Source organism: Barbus barbus (genome assembly GCF_936440315.1).
Source record: "Barbus barbus genome assembly, chromosome: 20".
Taxonomy (NCBI): Eukaryota; Metazoa; Chordata; class Actinopteri; order Cypriniformes; family Cyprinidae; genus Barbus; species Barbus barbus.
Window position 1 is genome coordinate 18,171,168 of NC_136748.1, and position 19,795 is coordinate 18,190,962.

Here is a 19,795-nt window from a genome sequence, read left to right on the forward strand (position 1 = left end):
ACAAGCCTCTGGCCTTGCAGCACAATATCTGATCCAAACCGGTCCTGCTGCTGAGTGTCACGCTGTAACCTCAACCTCTTCGTTCGGCACTGTGGTGTAGAAGGAAAAGAAGAGATTCTTGAGCGCAGATGAGAGTTCTGTCAGAACTTAATGTTTTCAGAGGATGAACGTCAGGTTCAGGAGCCCTGAACTCCACAGCACTGCCAAGTAGAGACACCTCTTGAATTTTAACACCAACAAATGTCTCAAATTGGATGGAGGGGTTCTAGCTCCTTAAGCAAACTACTTTTATGGGGTTTGTTCCTCGTAAAAACCAATCTGAAGTGGTGGAATAGCGTAATTCACCATCACTATTGTAGTCAGCAAGACAGCAGCAGCAGATGATGTGATTTAAAAACTTTCTTCATCGTGAGTATATCAGCCATCAGCAGTTTAGCAAAGAGCTCTTAGAAAAAGAAAAAAAAAAAAAATTGTAGAAGGACATGAACCTGAGTCGTAGTGCCCTCTTCTGGAAAGCAGCTGTGGAAACTGTCAAAACATAACATGACAAAACTGAGAATGTCACAAGGTGAAACAGGCTGTTGTTCGGTAAATATGCATCATAACAGAAGCAGCGAAAATCTGTTTCACACAGATGTGCTTTGGGACAAAAATATTCAAACATTTTAAAGTGTCAAAATTCTGACCTTCAAGCTGAGCCGTCACAATATTATATGGAGGCTCACTGCGCATATTGTACATAGACCTTGAGCACATTAAAGACAAAAATCGTGCAGAGATCACAAGGTGTGATCTTCTGTCACGAGAGATTTAGCTATTCAAAATTATTTTTTGAAGAAAAAAACTCATATAAAAAAAAAAAATCATTTTACAGAGAGAGAGAGAGACACACACAAATGTGTTTCTATAACTAAAATGAAATATTAAAAATTAACAAAGGCCTTGAAGGTTGCAGGTGGTATTGTAGGGCTACAGAGCATTTGATTGGACAAATCTATATTTATACTGATGCTTCAAAGACAACAAACAAAATTGACATTTTGATTTCAAGGACACTTTCAAGCACGTAGGTTGAAATCACAGAGGATGTTACAAAACAGTCAGCGAGTACTGAAAGTAGCAAGTTTTTATTCAAGAAAAGTATTTACAATGTAACCAAAGACAACATCCTGGAAAATCGTACAAATTGTTTCCTTTAATATATATATTTATAATATTTATATATTTCTTGTAATTGACTTTAACTTTATCTAAAATAATGCAATAAAGGGGGGAAAGTATAAAATAAAGAAAATTTGGTGAAAGTATTCTAGCAGTCTAACATCAAATATGTACAGAAATATTTACAATTAAAAGAAAAAAATCAGATCTGTAAATTAACTTATCGTAAAACTTGCTTCAGTTTTACAAAACAGAACAAGCTTTACTCCATATGGCTCTGCTTCAGCAAAGATCTGAAAGGAATAGAGGACACTTTTGCTTAGTTCAGTCTGAAGGATGCACGGTTTTGTTTTTCTAAGAACTTTCAGCAGCTTCCAGCCATTCTGCATTCATACATGGGATGAAAATGTTTAAAACATTAAGAAACATTTTCCTAAATCACATCAAGAGGTAAAGAAAACAATCCATAAAATTATAAAATAATACATTTCAATTGCTCCATTATATTAAGAGTATAATTAAATTAACAGAAGATGAGCATTTTGATGAAGTCATTCATGAACCCATTAAAACAATTTTCAAGTGCTGTCTTTTTTTAAAACATTAAAATGGAGCTCACAGCACAGTCTACAAATTTAATTAAAGAAACATTAAAAATAAAAACTTTAATGTTTTTTTTTATTTTATATCAAAAGGTAACATGGTGATTCTTCACACAAAGAAGAATTAAAACTACAGAAGTCAGTGGATGATCAAAGAAGCAATCAAAATAAGCCAGAAGCCCCAACCATTATTCCCTAGGTATCCAGATAAAATCATCAAAACTTTTTGCTTAGTGTGTAGTTTTTAAAGAAATCCAACATAATAGCTTGGTTTCAGTATGTGTGAAAGAAACAATGACTGATCATAAAACATCTCAATTATAAAGCACTCTTTAAGTAGGACTTCAGGATTCCACAGTTCTTAAAAACCACAAGGAAAATTCACCTTAAACTGATGAACGCTTGTTGGTTTTCATATTTGCAAGGTCTTTGTCTTTGGTTCATTAGGCATCTTAGGCTTTCTTCAGACTGGCAACAAAAACTTTTTTTTTTTTTTTGACTCATCTACTCAGATATATTCATAAAGTTTTGTCATTTGGGACACAGCATGTATACTGCTGTTCAAAAGTTTTTAGTTTTTTTTAAAAAGAGCACTTATTCAGCAAGGATGCATTCAATTAAAAAGAGTAAAATAATGATTGCTGACAATTCAGCTTTACCATCACAGGAATAAACTACTTTTTAAAATGTATTCAAATAGAAAACACTTATTTTGAATACTTATTTTTTTAAATTCAGTCTTGGAGAGCATAAGAGATTACTTTCAAAAACAAATCTTACAGTATATATTCCTGAATGTGTAAAATGCAGAGGTAAAGTTTCCAGTTTCTACAATTCTCAGTTCGTGTGTATGAAATTCTCTTGGGATCAGCTTTACTAATGCAAAAGCTGATAATGACTGCACTGTTTGAACAAACATCATGTGTAAACAGTCAGTACTAAAACTCAGATTTGAAAAGCAAAGTGGATTTGCGGGAAGTCTGAACAAAGCCTCAGCCCTCAGTGTTTGAAATATCAATAACTTACTAGGTTTAGTGTAAATCTTTACACTACAAACAAGGACAACTAGCTTAAAATCATTCTTTTGTTTCAAAACAGATTAGTTTTTGTTTTACATGAGGATCAGTGCTTCAAAAACCAAATATTATGCAAGCACACAGCTGGGTGTGTGAGCATGAGAGAAAGAGACAGCATTTGAAAACACACAATGTAAAAACAAGCAAAAAGAAAGTGATGGGGGGGAGGGGGGCGTGAAAGTCTCTGCAGCAAACCACACGGATGACGTGACCATAGCGAAGCTTAACCACCTTTATGCCAGATCTGCTGCCTCTTGTCCTGAAGGGCCTAAGGCACGTTGCCAGGTCCAGATTTATCCCACGGAAGAGGGGGAACTGCAACACCTCTGCTAACAGTGCTCCAAATAATCAATCACCCGTGAGATAGATTTCTGTCCTGTGGTTCCAACAGAACACTGACGACAGGAAAGAACAGAGAGAAGTTGAAAACTGATTTGAATGTCATTGGCCAGACATGAGAGCACCGCCACATGTTTTATAACAGGGGTGGGCAAACTTTCTGACTCTAGGGCCACATCAAGTTTTCCACATTATGTGAGGGGCTGCATAATATGTTTATGAGAAATTAATATTTTTTTTTATTATAAATTGACACTCACTATTGTACTATGTATACTTGTACATACATGGCAGTTCTATTCTTGTACCATCTCTACCTATTTTTATGAGCACTTTATGACACAAGTTGCATTGGTGTACAAGTCGATTGATGTATAAGATACATTTTATCACTTCATTCAGAAATAATGTAAAATAAATAAGTCGCCTTGGAAATCGCAGCACGTTTCAGATGAAAAAACGCAATTTATAATCCAGAAAAACAGTACTATATCCATTTTCATAAAAATGTGTGTGAAAAACAGAAGAAATCATATCTTTGCAAGATAAAATGACAAATTATTTCCATGTTTTCCCCAAATGACAGCACCCGTGAGCAGGAGGATAACGCTGCCATTTGTTCTGATACTGGAAAGTCTTAAGCATTTTTAAAACAGTTCCAATAAAAGGCATTTTTCAAAACAAATGAACACTTTCACATTTTTAAAACATGTAACTTATTTACAATTGTGCCAGTTTTGTAGTGTATATAGCTATTTTGACTTTTTATTTTGTATTTGCTGTGCGGCTTGAACGTGGTGTCCGTCAAAAATAGGCACCTATCTTTGGCGAAGCCGCGCAGAGAGCCGCTTCTGAAACGTGCCGCGGATTGACTGGAGTGGGCGCGATCAGCTCCGGTGGCCGTGTCGGAGCGGCGGGATGGTGTAAATCAGGGGTTATATACTGCACTACAGGCTACAGCGCCATCTATTAGATTTTACTGATATTGCATATTGGAACAACGGCCTCACGGGCTGGATGAAAACGCCTGCAGTTTGCCCACCTCTGCAGATTTGTATCATTTTTTTTAAAAATCCCTCGCGGGCCGCCACAGGAGTGATAGCGGGCCGTAGTTTGGATGCCCCTGTTTTATAACATCAGTGGCCCCCTACACCTGGCATCACACTGCATGCACGGTGAGCAGATCACAATTTGATAACACATTAAAAGCCAGGTACAAATACAGCCAACACACACTGATTGGACCACTGAGACCACATTTAGATGGCTTTTCAGTATCTGCATACAAGCAAGCAACAGAATTTGCATTACAATGAATTCTATTTTACCACTTCTAAATTTTTTATGTAACACTTGTCATTTTTAAATGTGGAATGCAAAGGTGCACAATGTTTGATATCATTGATTGTACTTACAGTCAGGTTCATGAAATTAAGGAATTTCTTTAGCATTTCCGCCATGATAGAGAAATCTCCCTTGGGAAGGTTTTCCCGTACGGTTTTCACATTCATCTGAGAAAGAGAAAGAAAGGATATACTTAATTTACATTTCAGTATAAATAATTTTTTTTATATATTTTATTCAAATATATTACAGCAGGAATAGATAAGTTACTTTTTTTAGCAATTATTATTTCTTTTGAGTATTCATCAAATATTTTTCATTCAAAAGTTGGGGGTCAGTAAGATATATTTTTGAAAGACGTATCTCTTATTCTTACAAAGGCTGCATTTATCTGATCAAAAATACAGTAAAAAAAGGCAATTTTGTGAAATATTATTACAATTATTGAATAAAAGCATTCTAATAGACACTAAATAAATAAATAGAACAATTTAAAAAAATAAAAATGTAATGAGCCTAAACAGCAGTGCACTTTTCTTCTTTTTTTTTTACACTGGTGAGTCATAATAAATCCTTGGACATTTCGTTTAACAACAGACAATTTCTTAATTTGGGCTTTTTTGTCACTGATCAACAGAAAAACACAATAATGTCAAAATTCTAAATAGACCTTTTAGAACAAAGTGACCAAATCAAATTTAAAAATGTAAAGTATAATTGATTTTAAATGCATCTATGAACTTTAATGACAAACCTACATTATCGCTGACATGATCATGTGTGTGTAGTCACAGGTTTCCAGCTGATAGTATTAAAACACCTCTATCTGCCAAGTTCAACTTCTGGTGAACCCTCTTCTCCATTATTGTGGCAGAGCATAGACCATAAAGATAAAAAGAACACTCCAAGCAACTCCGTGAAAAGGTAATTGAAAAGCACAAGGCAGGGGATGGATACAAGAAAATTTCAAAATCACTGAATAACCCTGGGAGTACTGTTAGATCAGGTAAGAAATAGAAAGAGTATTGGCACAGCTGTAAATCTACTCATGACGAGCCTGAGGGAGCTACAAGCTTCAGTAGAAAAGAAGCGAGGGACCGTGCAGAACTGTTACCAAGGTGCCTCAGCGCTCACAGCTTCATGGGAAAGGGGTACAGAGAAAGACACTGTTAAAAATGTCGTATGACATCTCAGCTAGAGTTTTCATGAAAGCATGTGGGAGACTATGAATCCAGCTGGAGAAGGTTCTGTTGTCTGATGAGATCAAAATCAAGTTTTTGGCCATCAGACTAAGCATAATGCGTGTAAGCTACACACTGAGCAGCATCCTCACTGCGGATCATGGTGGTAACAGCATCATGCCATAGAGCTGCTTCTCAGCGTCAGACCCTGGAAGGCTTATAAAGGTGCAATGAATGCAGCAAAAGAGGGAAATTCTGAAGGAAACCTTGCAAGACTCAAGCAACATGGGAGAAGATTTGCTTCCCAGCAAGACAATAAACCCAGGCACAAAGCCAAAGCTAGAGGAATGGCTTAAAAACAACATTAATACCCTGAGGCAGCCAAGTCAGGGTCCAGACTTCAATTGAGAATTTGTGAGTGGACATGAAAAAAAGGCTCCACTCAGGATCCTCATGCAATCTGACTGAGCTTGAGCAGTTTGCAGAAAAACTGCAGTGGCCAAATGTAAAAAACTGACAGACCCATCCACACAGTCAAAGCTACATCTACCAAATACTTGTATACTTGTATGTGTACTGACTTAACTGAATGGGGCTCTAAAATTACAAAAATACACAAAACTTAAAAGTTGCTTTAATTCAAAACTAACCAATTACCCAACTAGCTGCTTTCTGGAGCAATTAAAGAATGACATAGGTGATGCTCACCGGACTCTCCTGACACAAACACCCAAGCAGAAGAGCTGAGTATGACGCCACAATGCTGTCCTCCATGTGTTTCCCAGCATGCTGCAGGGCTGAAAAAGACAGACAGGACATTTACATAAAAGCTTGTGCCTAAACATAAAATAAAGCCAATTATAAAAAGATAAAAATACATATGGTTAAGGCAGACTATTAATATGACTAATTAATAATTTCATACAGCTCTTCATTTGTTCATTTCAGTAAAATTTTGCCAAAAAAAAAAAAAAAAAAAAACAATCGTGAAATTTCATCCATTGTCCACTGAAAATAGTGTAGTGATTGCAAAGCACCCCTCACACAGAAGTCACTTTCAAATCAATAAGCATTCTGTCAACGCAGCAATTTTTATTTTTTTGCATGACAAACTTCTGAATCTGAATTGGGAAATATCTTAAGTTGAAACGGTCTGAAGTTGAATCCAAACAAGTGTTTATTTGAGTTATATCAATGAATAATTTGTACCTTTAGAGCTGCACGATTAATCGCAAAAAGATCGCAATCTCGATTCAAACATCCCATTTTTAAATGACAACGATTCACCCGTGTCTATTAAACCTTTGAAAAATATCATACCGGAACATTCAAATCTGCGTTCACGCTGCCGCTCACTCAGAGAGCAGACAGTTACCATGCTTAGGTAAGAAACAGCTTCACAAAGTCTTTTCAAGTACACAGTATTTTCACAGAAATACTGGGATGAAAGTTTATAGCTCAAATATAAACACTGAAGTCTATGGTAGCAATCAAAATAGAGCAAATCCCCTATTGAAAGCAACTGGGGCTTCAAATAAAGTTTGTCAATTGCATAAAATTGCAATTGCATTGTTAAAAAATTTATTTGTCATTGAATCATTCATTCCTTCAAAAACGCTGATTCATCCAGTAATGAACTGTAAATGTTTAATAATGAATTGAAATTAATTTAACACTTAAATAGACTGCAGCAATCATATTTCGTCACACATTATTTTGTTTAGTTCAGAATCGTTGAGAGAATTTAGATCTCTATTTGAGACGAAAATATTGTGATTCTCAACTTATCCAGAATCGTGAAGCTCTAACCTTTATTGAGGTCAAGCTCCTCTTCCTCCTCTTCTTTCTTGTCATTTGTGTCGTTGGTTTCTGAGGCGACCCACTGGATCTCTCCAGATGTTTCCTTCCACTCTCCACTCTGGTCCGCCTGAGCTTTGGGCGCCTCACTTATGAGGTCATCGGTCTGTGCCTCGGCTATCACTGCTGCTTGTTCCCGTTCAAGAAAGAGCTACACAGACAAACAGTTGGCCAATAGTTATCAGATTTAAGGATAAACACTTGCAGGGCCATATGAAACCATCTCGCAGACCAAACACGGAGACTACAATCACCTGAACCAGAGCAGCCAGCGCATTTGACGACTTTGCTGTCGTGGGTCCCTTCTCGCCCTCCGTTTTACCCTCATTCTGTTCGTCCGTCTTACTCTCCTCCTCTCCTTCTGTCTTCACGTCATTCTCAGTCTTCACGTCTACCTCCGTCACCATCAGGTAGCTCAAGTCCATCTCCATATCTACAAGATAGTGTCGGTTTCTGGCACTGTACTCCACCAGATTTATCAGCAGACCCAGACCCTGAGCACAGATAAAACACTGTCACATCCACAAGTCACGGCACATATCCTGATGTCAAAAAATACTAAACAAAATAATAGAACCAGTCTCTGACAGTTGTTTAAAGTGAACATCAACAGGAGAAAAAAAAAAGATTTCAAAACATTAAAGCAAAGCTAAATGTCTGTCTGGCATCTGAAAACCTGAAAAACCTTGAGCACGGTTTCATTCATTTGCATTTTTGTTCTATTGCTTTCATTTCATTGCTTGACATTTGTTTTTCTTTTATTGGATTTTCAATTAATGTAAACTTTAAATTAAAACCTGTTAACTTGAATAGTTCCCTTAGAACTTGAAGCTGTTTTAATTCAATCATACCTTCTTACTTATAGCTTATCTTAGGGCTGGAGAAAATAACATGTTAATTTCTATTATTAATATTTGCTGTTTAACATATTAAAATTATGAACACAATTAGCGCAGCATCTGCTGTCGAGCGAAATGAGAGTGGCCAACTCCGGATGGTCCATGTGTACCCAGGCACGCTCAGCCCACTTCCTTTTTTGGAATATTTTATGTTTATACTTTATAATCTTGATTACAAATTTTGATGTTAATGTGTGATTAACATCAAATTAATGTTAATAAAATGATAAAAATATTACTGAGAATCGTGAAATGTTAGTGTTGAAACAACTCTAGTCCTGATAACAACATCCTGCATCATATTTGCTGATTGGAATCCATTATGTTTCTTACAAATTTTTGGCTGCTGATTCCAAAAACTGTGCCTGTTTTGCTATAGAATGTAGCATTTTTATTTTGACAACCATCGGTAAGGTGAAGTCTTGCATTACCCCTTTATCACAAAAAAAAAAAAAAACCCCTCAAAGACATGATTCCATATCTTCCTCTGAGCCAGCATATTAGTTAATTAATTAATTTAATTTACATGTATGAGTGATTCTGATTATTATTTCATGCCTAATCATGATTTAAAGGTTACAATTGAGACGAGTGACAGCAGAAAATGAAAACATGACCCAAACATGAAAAAAGCTTGTTTATAAACTTGGGTTTATGTAAATTTCTTTGACATTAAATGGAGTATTTGAACCACTCCTTAGCAGATTGTAAGTTACCAAACTTTTGACATTTGACTGCTTTTGTTATTTTGTGCATTAAAGGGATAGTTCGCCCAAAAATGAAAATTCTGTCATCATTTACTCCCCCTCAAGTAGTTCCAAACCTGTATGAATGTCTTTGTTCTGCTGAACACAAAGGTAGATATTGTGAAGAATGTGGGAAACAGAGCAGTTCTGGGGCAACATTGACTTCCATAGTATTTTTTTTTTCCTACTATGGAAGTCAACGGTGCCCCAAAACAAGCTGGTTACAAACTTTCTTCAAAATATCTTCCTTTGTGTTCAGCAGAACAAAGAAATTCATACTTGAGGGTGAGACAGAATTTTCATTTTTTGGGTGAACTATCCCTTTAATATTAATATAGAATAATCTTCTTTTGTGAAAAACTATGCGATGGAACATTTTATTGATATTTTTGAACTCCGCATCATTGAGATGCAGGGCTGAGTAATAAATGTCATGTGGTTCTCACCAGGACGCGAATGTCGAACTTCTGCTCCTGAGGCAAATACCGTGGGACCTTCAGAACACAGTCCAGTGCTGTCTGTATGAGGCCATCCTGCTCACCTGTTTTAGTGCTGCCCCACTCTGAGAGGTCACATCGAAAGAGAGAGAGGATGTGAGGCTTATCTTACATTCTTATCTTAACATTTAAACAATTTCAGTTCTTTTATATCGATTCATTCCACATTCATAAATGCAGTATTTGGTGAGCACTGTATAAATTCTCTGTCATGCCCAGTGTCTCACCGTTATCGTGTGTGAGGTTGAGCAGAACTCCGATAACGGCTCTCATACAATCCTCCACGGCCTTGCCCACGTTGCTATGACTACTCTGCGGGAGGGCGGAGCTTGTTGAAGAGACCTCTCGGCTGTAACGCTGTATCATCTGTTCACAATGCTGCAGGGCCCTTCACACACACAAAAAAACAACCCCAGAATGACAAATGTCCTGTCGCACAAAGCAACACTGCGACTACACTTTCTATATCATCACACACCTTGCTGAGGACACTATGAGCTGGGACTCCTTGTAGGCGATCAGATAAGCCTGGTTCTCAGGGTTATGGACTGTAACCTGGATGTGAAAGAGAATTAGGTTAGGTAATGCGCTAACATGCAGTCAACATTTTTAAAGCTGCTAATTACCTAATAAATGCAGTTATTCAATTTTTACATCATATCCGTTTGGTGCAATTTCTAAAAACTGTTCAGATTTACAATGCAAGTATACAACAGAAAAGGACTGGTGGCCTGCAGCAATCTATAAACATAAAATTAAGTCAATAAAGTCCATGTTATTAATTACTGCAGGTTATTTAATTATTGCAGGTCTTTATTTAAAGAAATAGTTTTTTGGGGTTTTTTTTATTAAATATCTGGTGTCCACTTACACTCTCCAGAACTCGTAAACAGCGCTCTGCTCCCCAGAGTGACGCCACCAGACTGTCTTTATCTTCTTCTTTACTCAAGTTCTCCACACACTCTTTCACTGAGGGCAAAAAAACTTAGTTCTAGCCATTTTCTTAAAAAAAATCTTACAAATCAAGTACAGATGGACTCAATTAGGGTACCTTTATCTACGATGTGGTCCAGTCCCCCAAGCAAGCGCAGCTCCTCCTTAAACCAGTCTCCGGCTCGCTTCGATGTCAGAGACAGTAATGTCTCCATCGCTAAGTGACCCGTCTGAGATGCAAAGTGTCACAATTTAGAAAATTGCTTTTTTATTTTTTTGACATACGGCCAAGTACGGTGACCCATACTCTGAATTTGATCAGATATTTTCTCCAGAAGTATTTTCAAAAGGTTCCATTCCATTTTAAAACCACTTTACATTTTAGAGATCGCTAATACAATAGAGACTTCTATATAAAAGGCCTGTCAGTTCAGAAATAAACCATAATTTTTTATACTTGCATACACTATCTTTAAAAAATTTGGGGTCAGTAAGATTTTTTTTTTTTTAGTTCAGCAAGGATGCATTATGTTTCTCAAAAGTGACAGTAAAAACATAACTGTACAAAATTGTATAACTGTGCTATTCCAAGTAATGCTGTTTGTGAACTTTCTATTCATCAAATACAACACTGTTTTCCAGTTTCCACAAAAGCACAACTGGAGCACAACTGTTTTCTACATAGATAAGAAGAATTGTTTCTTATGCACCAAATCAGCATATTAGAATGATTTTTGAAGGATCATGTAGGATCACTGGAGGAATGTCTGCTGAAAATTCAGATTTGCCATCACAGGAATAAAATTCATTTTAAAAGTATTTGTATAGAAAACGTGTATATTAAACAGTCATTTTAAACTGCAATAATATTTCACAATATTACTGTTTTTAAAATCTATCTTTTGAAAGGTAGTGAATGTAAAATATGCAATGTTTATGAAGGAAAACTATGAATACCATGCATCAAAGACTGCATTTGATTTCCTATGCTTTTTTTCGCTGTTCAGTCTACAAACAAATAAACAAAGACAGATTTTTGCTGCCTGACTGAACAAAGCCAAGGTGAATGGAAGAACACTTCTTCTAAAACATTCATTGGTTTTCTGTGTCGGTTCTGACATCAAAGGTGTGAGAAACAGAAGTCACTCACTGTGATGTTTTCTAGGTCCAGATGTTTGTTGTGGACTGTTTCGCAGAGTTTGCGGATCTTCTCTTTAACTCGGCTCATCTCTTTAGCTGTTAACTGGTCTGCCACAGAGTCATCCTGCTCTAGTTCCAGCAGCCTGATCATCAGCTCCAGACAGGACCGGTCCAGATCCATATTTAGCCGGTCTCGGCTCAGTATGTACATCAGAGATGCTGTGCAAAGAGCCAGGTTCTGCCAGATACAGAGGAACAGTGAGAAAGAGAGAGGAGGCAAATGTTCCAAACATCTTACCATAACTTTTAGGAATACACTAGCATATAGATAGCAGCATCAAAAGATGAACTAAATGCCACAAAACTTTAAAAAGTTACTATGCATTATAAAACATCCTTCAACTGCAAGACATGGCCTTAAGTGACTCTAGTGGCTTTATTGTAAACATCTGTCTTGACTCATTAAGTGGATTTAATTTATTTTTACTGAACATTCTTCAATACACAAATAAATTCAAGTCATGCCGAAAAAGTCAAGGCAAACATTCACACTCCATCTGTGTAAACTCAACTAACGAGATTCACAGAGTAATGGCTCAGCGTCTGTTTGCATTTCTCCCTTGTCTGCCAGCGGAGATGATTACATCTCCAACTAATGTACACTAATGAAGTAAACAAACTGTTTTTCCACACAGCATTGTAGCTGTATTCACAATGATAGAGCTGTGACAGTTTGGAATGATGCTTGGTTATACAGATTAGTTGGTTTGTTGGTAAATTAAAGAAAGTTGGTGTTTACGTGATTGGTTTGTTGGTTAGGTGCTGGATGAGACACTCACCGGGTGCTGTTGGGCATCACTGAGCATCTTAAAGACCTGGGCCACCTTCCCTCTGGCCCTCAGGTGCATGCGGAAGCTCGGCATAGCACAGCGCGTGGCCAGACTGATTATACTGCAGTCAGAAAAGGATTAATGGTTTATGCTATATCTTTGTGGGTAAGAATGTTTTTAAAGTACACATATGGTTGTTCCAGTGTGCATCAGTGTAGATCTAATTTTATCATTAGATTCAGAAGTTAAAAACTGCGTTGTGTGCCGGGTACATGCTTTTTTTTTTTTTTTTTTTTTGAGTGTTGTTGATTATTATAATACCTTAAGACAAAAAACAGCTTTGTTGTTAATGATAACCTTTAATATAATGTGCACCAGGGCTCCCTTAATAGTTTGTAGCTTTAGACGAGATACTTTATTTGTTTCTAAATAATACTAATGTAACAAAATGTGTTGCAAGGAAAGATTTAAGCTTGTACTGAGCCACTTTCATAGTTCAAATCATTATCTGTGATAGTTCACAGCAAATCACAGATGTGATACATAGGCTTGAGGTTGCAAACCACCCAGAATATTCCATTCAGCGTTTGTCTCACCTAAGGCAGCGTGTGTTGAGGGGTTGTGTGCTCTTCAGTCCCGTCTCCAGATACTCAAAGTCATCCGTGAACTCCTGATTCTCCCCAAACTCCACTACGTCATTAAAGTGCTTCACATGTTGGACCACAGTGTACAACTACACACACACACAAACACATTATTGTTATCTAAACCTAAAAAAAAATGTGTTCTTGTAAAATGAAATAAAGATTAGCTTAAGAATATTGGATAAACATTTTTTAATGAAAATGCGAAATGTTGCCCTGGCAGCTAAATGAAATAAAATAAGTTTAAGTACAAAAATTACTAGAACTTTTGAGTAAAATAAAATACATTAAAAGACAAATAGAAATATTAAAATTAAAACTAATAAGAATGACAAAAGCAAACAAAATTAGGCTAATAAAACTTCTACTATAATATTAAAGAAATAATACTAAAATAACATTGGTTTAAGTGGACACATTTCAGAAAGAATCATTAACATTATTTCCCAAAGTGCAGTTCTCACCTCCTTGTGCTCCTTCCTGCATTTTAGTGCAGTGACGATGTCCTGGTATGGCACAGTGGGGATAGTGACAGACTTAATGACTTTAGGAGGAGGTGGCGGGGCTTTAAACACTCCATCATCTTTATGAGAATTTGTCTCTTTGCTGCTGCTGGACACACTGGCCTTCTGCAAGAAAAACAACAACAACAGCATTATGGTGTGCAAAGAGGAAATTTTAGTGTATGAAGTTCAGACGTCGTGAATGGAGTACTTTACTTACAGGTGCAGGCACAGAATGAGAGGAAGCAGGAGGAGACACTTCCTCCGGCTCGGGTTGATTCCAGTGACGAGCATTATATACAGCTTTAGCAGGAGACTGCATTAAACACACATACAAAACACAAATTTGTTGTGTTAAAAATTAAAATGTAGCTTTTTAATAAAGTTACACTGTTTCTGCTAAAGCTTTTTAAGCTCTACTTTTTTTGGCCCGCTGAAGATCTTGCGTCCGATCTCCTTTGACTTGTCGGTTTGCTTTCCATGTTGTTCCTTCTGTGAGCCTGTAGCTCCTGTTTCATCCAGCGAATCCTGAGAATCTGACAACAGATAAAAAAAGAGAGACACCATGAATCCAGAGATAGCTCTACAAATAATCGTTATCCATAATTATAGTTTACATTTCCCATCATGCTCTAATGAAATGATGAAACCGTGCATTAGTGAGGAAGTGTGCTTCTGAGTACCTGTACTTAGGCTGCTTTGACTCTGTTGACTATCCTGCGAGTCGCTGATCTGGGGACTGCCCACACTGGTTGCCAAAGCTTCCATCGCTGCTTTTTTATTTTTTTTCCTCTCCTTAGCCGCTGAGTCATCCTCATCCTCACTATCGCTCTCACTCAGATCATCAAAACCAAAGTATTTGATCTTGTAGCTGGTGCTGCCAGATGCAGTGGCGTCTCCATCTGCGTCCTGAACCTCATTCTCCTCAAAGCCAAAAAACTCCAATTTCGTCTCCTTTTTACTTTTACTCTGAGTGGTTCTGAACCTAAAAAAAGAAATTATAAAGAGTATGAAAAGGGAAATCCAGATGACAATACGCTAGTCTTCTAATCAAGGAAATGACAAAATCATAAAAAAAATAAAATGCAAATTTGGTGAATCAACAGAGCATGTTTATATTGTACCTAGTAGGCTTGGTAGGTTGTGTGTCTGTTTTCTTCCTGAAGGTTCCCACCTCTCCGATGTCAGCTTGCACTGGGCTAACAAATTCATCCACAGTCCTTTCCATTGAGTCCTGGATGGTCACATTACACACAGACACACAGGACGGGTGAAGAACCGTGTAGTCCCTCACTCGTCCACGACCTGCAGGCTTAACTTCAGAACTCCCAGTGACTCCTGCAGAGGTGCTCTTCACCAGCACAGAGGCTGGTGTTGAACTCACAGCAGGAACCGGTACATCGCCGGTTCCAGAACTATCCGTCCCTTTATTCTGTGGCCGTCGGTACACTCTGTCGCTGGATGGTTTAAGAAGCGGAAGCTGCTCAAAGTCAACAGGTTCCACTGGAGGTTCAGGTTCAGTGGGGCACTGTTCTGAGCTCTTGAGCCCATCAGAAGAGTTCCCGGCCTGGGTAGAACTCCCCTCACTGGCCCCTGGAGGAGAGTCCTCCCCGAAAGGGTCCCAATCAACAGAGATGTTTCTACTGTGGGTTTTTAAGCTGGAGATCTGGGAGACTGGTTTGCTTACTGTGACACTGGATCTGCTCCAGGCTCCTACAGTGCCAGTGACATGAAGTGAGGCTGGAGTCGTCGTAGCTACAAAAAGAAAAATTATAAAATATTGCATCAAACCAAAACAATAAATGTGACAACCCTGAATTCTTAAAGGGATAGTTCACACACAAATCATCATTTATTCCCCATCACAAACCCGTATGGCTTTCTTTTTTTCTGTTGAACACCGTGAGAATTCAAGAACTGGATTGTAAATTAATCATTCAACGGTTTGTGAACTGAATCAATCAATTAATTGAAAAGACAGGCCTAGTCTAAAAGAACAACTAGTTCACAAATCAGAAATCTCTACTCTCATGAATCCTTCAAAGGGGAATAAAAATTTTTTTGTGAACAATGGCTATAGAAGATTTGGAATGTAGCACACTGATCATATTAACTATTTTATGATGGCTTTATGGTGCTTTTGCATCTTTCTAGAAGCAGTCCCCATTAACTTCAACTTCATGAAAAAGAGCGACCATCACAATCTTCAAAATATCTTCTTTTGCGTTTTTTAGAAATAAAACCATACAGGTTTGGATCAACAAAAGGGTGAGTACATTTCCCTCAAACCCCATAATAAATGTTTCCACAGTCGGATGTAGATATAATTATTACTATTAGAAGTTTTATGATCCTTAGAGGGTTGTCACAACCTGAGTCCTTGTTTCACTGCTGCTCTAATGGTTGTAATTAGCCTTGCTAAAGAGCCGAGGGAAAGTATGGAACTGCATAAGGCTGAAAATATCCTGCTGAGCCCCAGAGTCCATACTAGTGTGCTTACACGAGCACCTTGACTACAGAACGAAGACTTCAGCAGAGCTACTGCTATTCTCAGCATGGAATAAAACTGTTATAACCTGCTGCAGAAAGACAGAGTGACTTCACCCCACCAAAGCACAATGGTGTGAGGTCATCAGAATGACTCAGACATCATAATATGGGTCTGACTGAAGTGATCTAGGTCATATTCGGTAACCTGTAATAAGACCAATAAAGCACCCTAAATTACTCCAAAGCCAAGTGCTTGAGCTTATTAGAACAATGGCACAGGTAGGGTTGGGAATCGAAAATCGATTCCAGATTACATCCTGAGTGAGTCATTCATAAATTACATGTGATTTTGTTTAGTTGTCTAAATATTTATTTCTTCAGAATCATGAGAGAACCACAACTTCCATTGGGAAAAAAACTCTTAAAGAGTCCAGTTTTTATGTAGTCTGTTGATTTTTGTTCATGGTATTCAGCTCCAATAAATGGTTTGCAAAAAAGAGACACAAGATAAATGTTTGATATCATTATTTAATCACATTGGAATCTAAAAGAATCGGAATCAATAAAGTTAAAACGATACTCAACCCTAGGCACAGGCACAATAATAATTGTGTCATGACATCATTTCTTGCGTGATAATGACTGTCCGGAAGTTAAAAGAAACTGCAAAAGCCATAATGTGGTTATCATTTTACAGACACACTCAATGGCACCTATTCACACCTGATTTTAAAGGGACAGCTCAACCATAAATTTAAATTCTGTCTTTTTATTCACCCTCATGTCATTTCAAATCCATAAGACTCTTTTCTGATCTTTGGAACACAAATTAAGATATTTTTAATATCCTCTCATTTATGCCCAGCGATTGTGTCTCTCTAGCAGACTTGGATTAAACCGCACGATTCATATGGAATACTTTAACAGTGTCTTTTATGCAGCTTAAAAAAGGTTTAATTTGCAGACTTTCAATGGATGGACATAAATTATGACAATATTAAAACTATCTTAGTGTTTCGAAAATCTAAAAGCAAAAATACAAAACTTCTATCATTTTGTGATAGCAACAATCATGGCCGCCATATTATAACTGAAGTGCTTAAAACTGGCCACTTCAAAGGGCTCTTCAGTATGAAGAATTTCAAAGGCTAAAATTGACGGACACTTTACTCTCATTATTATTTGCACAGGTTTAATTGAGCCCTTCATGGGGGAATGCAGCGACAGGTTTGGAACAACATGAGGGCGAGTAAATAAAGACAGAATTTTCATTTTTTGATGAACTATCCCTTTAAGATCAATCTCAGGTAATTAACATGTTTCTGCATAGTGAATTCTGAATAGTGTGTTCTACAAACAAACTTTGTTGATTGTTTAATTTCCTACCTGAGCTATTCATACCAACCACCCCGGTGCTGACATTCAGGCTGCTTCCCAAGGTGCAAGTACCCCCGGCGGTCACCGCTGGGCCCTGACTGGGCTTTTCTGCCTGGGTCTTCAACTGCTCGTTCCCGGATACTCCTGCATCTGAGCCCGTCTCAGATTGTGGAGTATCTCTCGATGTGACAGTTTTGGATTCGTCGTCGCTATCAAAGCCAAACGGGTCCTCTGAGCTGTCGTCATCATCAAAGCGGGGTCGTTTAGTCAGCTCAGGAACCTCTGGCTTGAATGAGGGCCGTTTGACCCCCAACTGTGCCTTATAGGTGGTCTCGCCCCATTTGGTGCTAAGTGTAGCTTTCTTATTTGAAAACACCTCGTCAAACTTCGAGCTGGCTTCTCCTCTCTTCCGCGTATATGTTTTACTAAATCTGGATGTCATGTTGACGTTTGTTACATATTCTCTATAGGGAAAAATAAAACGGAGGAATTAAAGGTTGTGTCAATATCTCAGCATATAGGAGCAAACAGAAGATTTGTGCATATCACACCTTGTATTAAATGCTACAATGGAACTGAAACAGCTAAATATGCAATAATACATCAATTTAACCCAATAGAGCCTACTGTATCATATTTTATATACATTTCAACATGCCTTCAGCCCAGTTAATTCTTTTTTAACAAGCAAAAAGGCTTTTAATATATATTTTTAAATGTCTTCAGGTTATGATACATGTGCATATGTGCTGTAAAACCTTCAATGATTTTTATAAAGTAAACGTAACAATAACTTAACCTACTAGGCTTACTTGATTAGACTATACGTGTTTTTTTTAATCAAGTTTAAATAAGAATCAGTACATTGACAACAGGCTTTTGAGGAATGTTTATTTTTAATCATAAAACTAAGGATTTAAGTATTGTCTTAAACATTATTAGGAGATGTGTGACAACTGATATTTATATGCATTTTTTGTATCCATTTGATTTACTTTTGACATTGTTAGAATTGTATCTTACTCTTTCTCCATATAAATAACATCTGCCCCAAATTGCACATTTTTGCTCAGTTTGTGTCTCTTTCGAGTATGAGCTTCACATTCTCACTATATGGCCAATAAAAGACTGCACCAAATATGGGGAAAAAAAGAAAAAAAAAACATTCAAACTTTTTTTTTTAAATTTTAATATTTTGTTTCAAGGTTGAATAAACTCTCCTATTTCTGACTATTATTTAATTAGGCTTTACAGGGTTACCATAGTATAAAGCCTAAAGACGGTGTAAAAAAATAAAAGAAAACAAAAACTGAGGGGTTATATTTCTGGCGAACAGCTTCTTTATTCAACAACATGTTTCTGAAACCATTATACGGACAGTTTACGAAATATTTCAAAATGCTCATTATTTACTCACCCCTACGTTGTTTCAAACTTGCAAGACTTTATTCGGAAAAACAAAAAAGAAGATTTTAGACAGATTGACACCATAATGACACCTCAGTCACCATTCACTTTACTTGTATGGAAAAGATACACCGAAAGTCAATGGTGACTGAGGCTGTCAGACCCTAACATTCTGCCTAACATCTTCTTTTGTGTTCCACGACCGCAATAAAGTCACGCAGGGGTGAGTAAATGATGACTGAATGTGTAATTTGGGGTGAACTACCCCCCCCCAATGACTAACGTCATGAGCAGAAACGTTGTTCATTTAACAGATGGTTACATGTTTGCACACTCACCGAGCCGCCGTCTTTCCTCTGGGCCTCTGTGCTCCGAGCAGCCGCTAAATTGAAGCCAAGGCAATCTGCTCAATGAGCAAAAGCGCAAAACACGGCTGCTGCGCGGTGCAACTGGCAAAAGCACAAATTAAGCCAGATCGTGAAGTACTGCTGTTGTTTATTTGTGGAGAGCTGTATCGGTCGGACTGCGATGCGCCATTACAGTCGCTCCTCCTTCTCCGCCCCCAACGTCGGCGTAAAGCCTAGCGTCAATCTCGACCAATCAGAGATCCACGCACTGACCGTCCGTGCAGCAAACGGAGTTCCGATTGGATAAAATGAATAAGAAGGCGCGTTCTAATTGGAGGACATCTGCAACGTGTGGGCGGGGCTTCATGGTGAGGTCAGACAGGTCTTGAATGTTAGAAATTATTTTTTTATATTACAGCAGC

The 19,795-nt window shown here is 37.6% G+C and overlaps 1 protein-coding gene across 2 annotated transcripts; it reads right to left on the reverse strand.

The window, feature by feature from the left end:
- Positions 1 to 1,846: 1,846 nt before the first annotated feature.
- Positions 1,847 to 19,607, reverse strand: LOC306886249 (wings apart-like protein homolog). 2 transcript variants are annotated; one of them, XM_079443202.1, is made up of 20 exons: positions 19,365 to 19,607; positions 17,629 to 18,083; positions 14,877 to 15,507; positions 14,436 to 14,737; positions 14,173 to 14,288; positions 13,973 to 14,068; positions 13,714 to 13,878; positions 13,202 to 13,338; positions 12,615 to 12,726; positions 11,786 to 12,013; positions 10,754 to 10,865; positions 10,574 to 10,671; positions 10,181 to 10,257; positions 9,930 to 10,090; positions 9,652 to 9,767; positions 7,815 to 8,054; positions 7,513 to 7,711; positions 6,412 to 6,500; positions 4,594 to 4,689; positions 1,847 to 3,234 (listed from the first exon to the last, which is right to left on the reverse strand). In XM_079443202.1, exons 2-20 carry the CDS (start codon positions 18,059 to 18,061, stop codon positions 3,169 to 3,171), a joined length of 3,474 nt encoding a protein of 1,157 aa, XP_079299328.1. In that variant the 5' UTR covers positions 18,062 to 18,083; positions 19,365 to 19,607; the 3' UTR covers positions 1,847 to 3,168. The 2 variants fall into 2 exon arrangements, 1 of the variants encoding a protein (XP_079299328.1); XR_013785614.1 differs by having other exon boundaries at positions 2,261 to 3,234; positions 5,281 to 6,500.
- Positions 19,608 to 19,795: the final 188 nt, after the last annotated feature.

Coding starts and splice junctions, on each gene's coding strand:
- LOC306886249 (XM_079443202.1), bottom strand. CDS start 18,061: ATGACATCCAGATTTAGTAAAACATATACGCGGAAGAGAGGAGAAGCC. Junction 13,879..13,972: donor CTCATTCTGTGCCTGCACCT/GTAAGTAAAGTA, acceptor TTTTTCTTGCAG/AAGGCCAGTGTGTCCAGCAG. Junction 10,258..10,573: donor GTTTACGAGTTCTGGAGAGT/GTAAGTGGACAC, acceptor TTTCACATCCAG/GTTACAGTCCATAACCCTGA.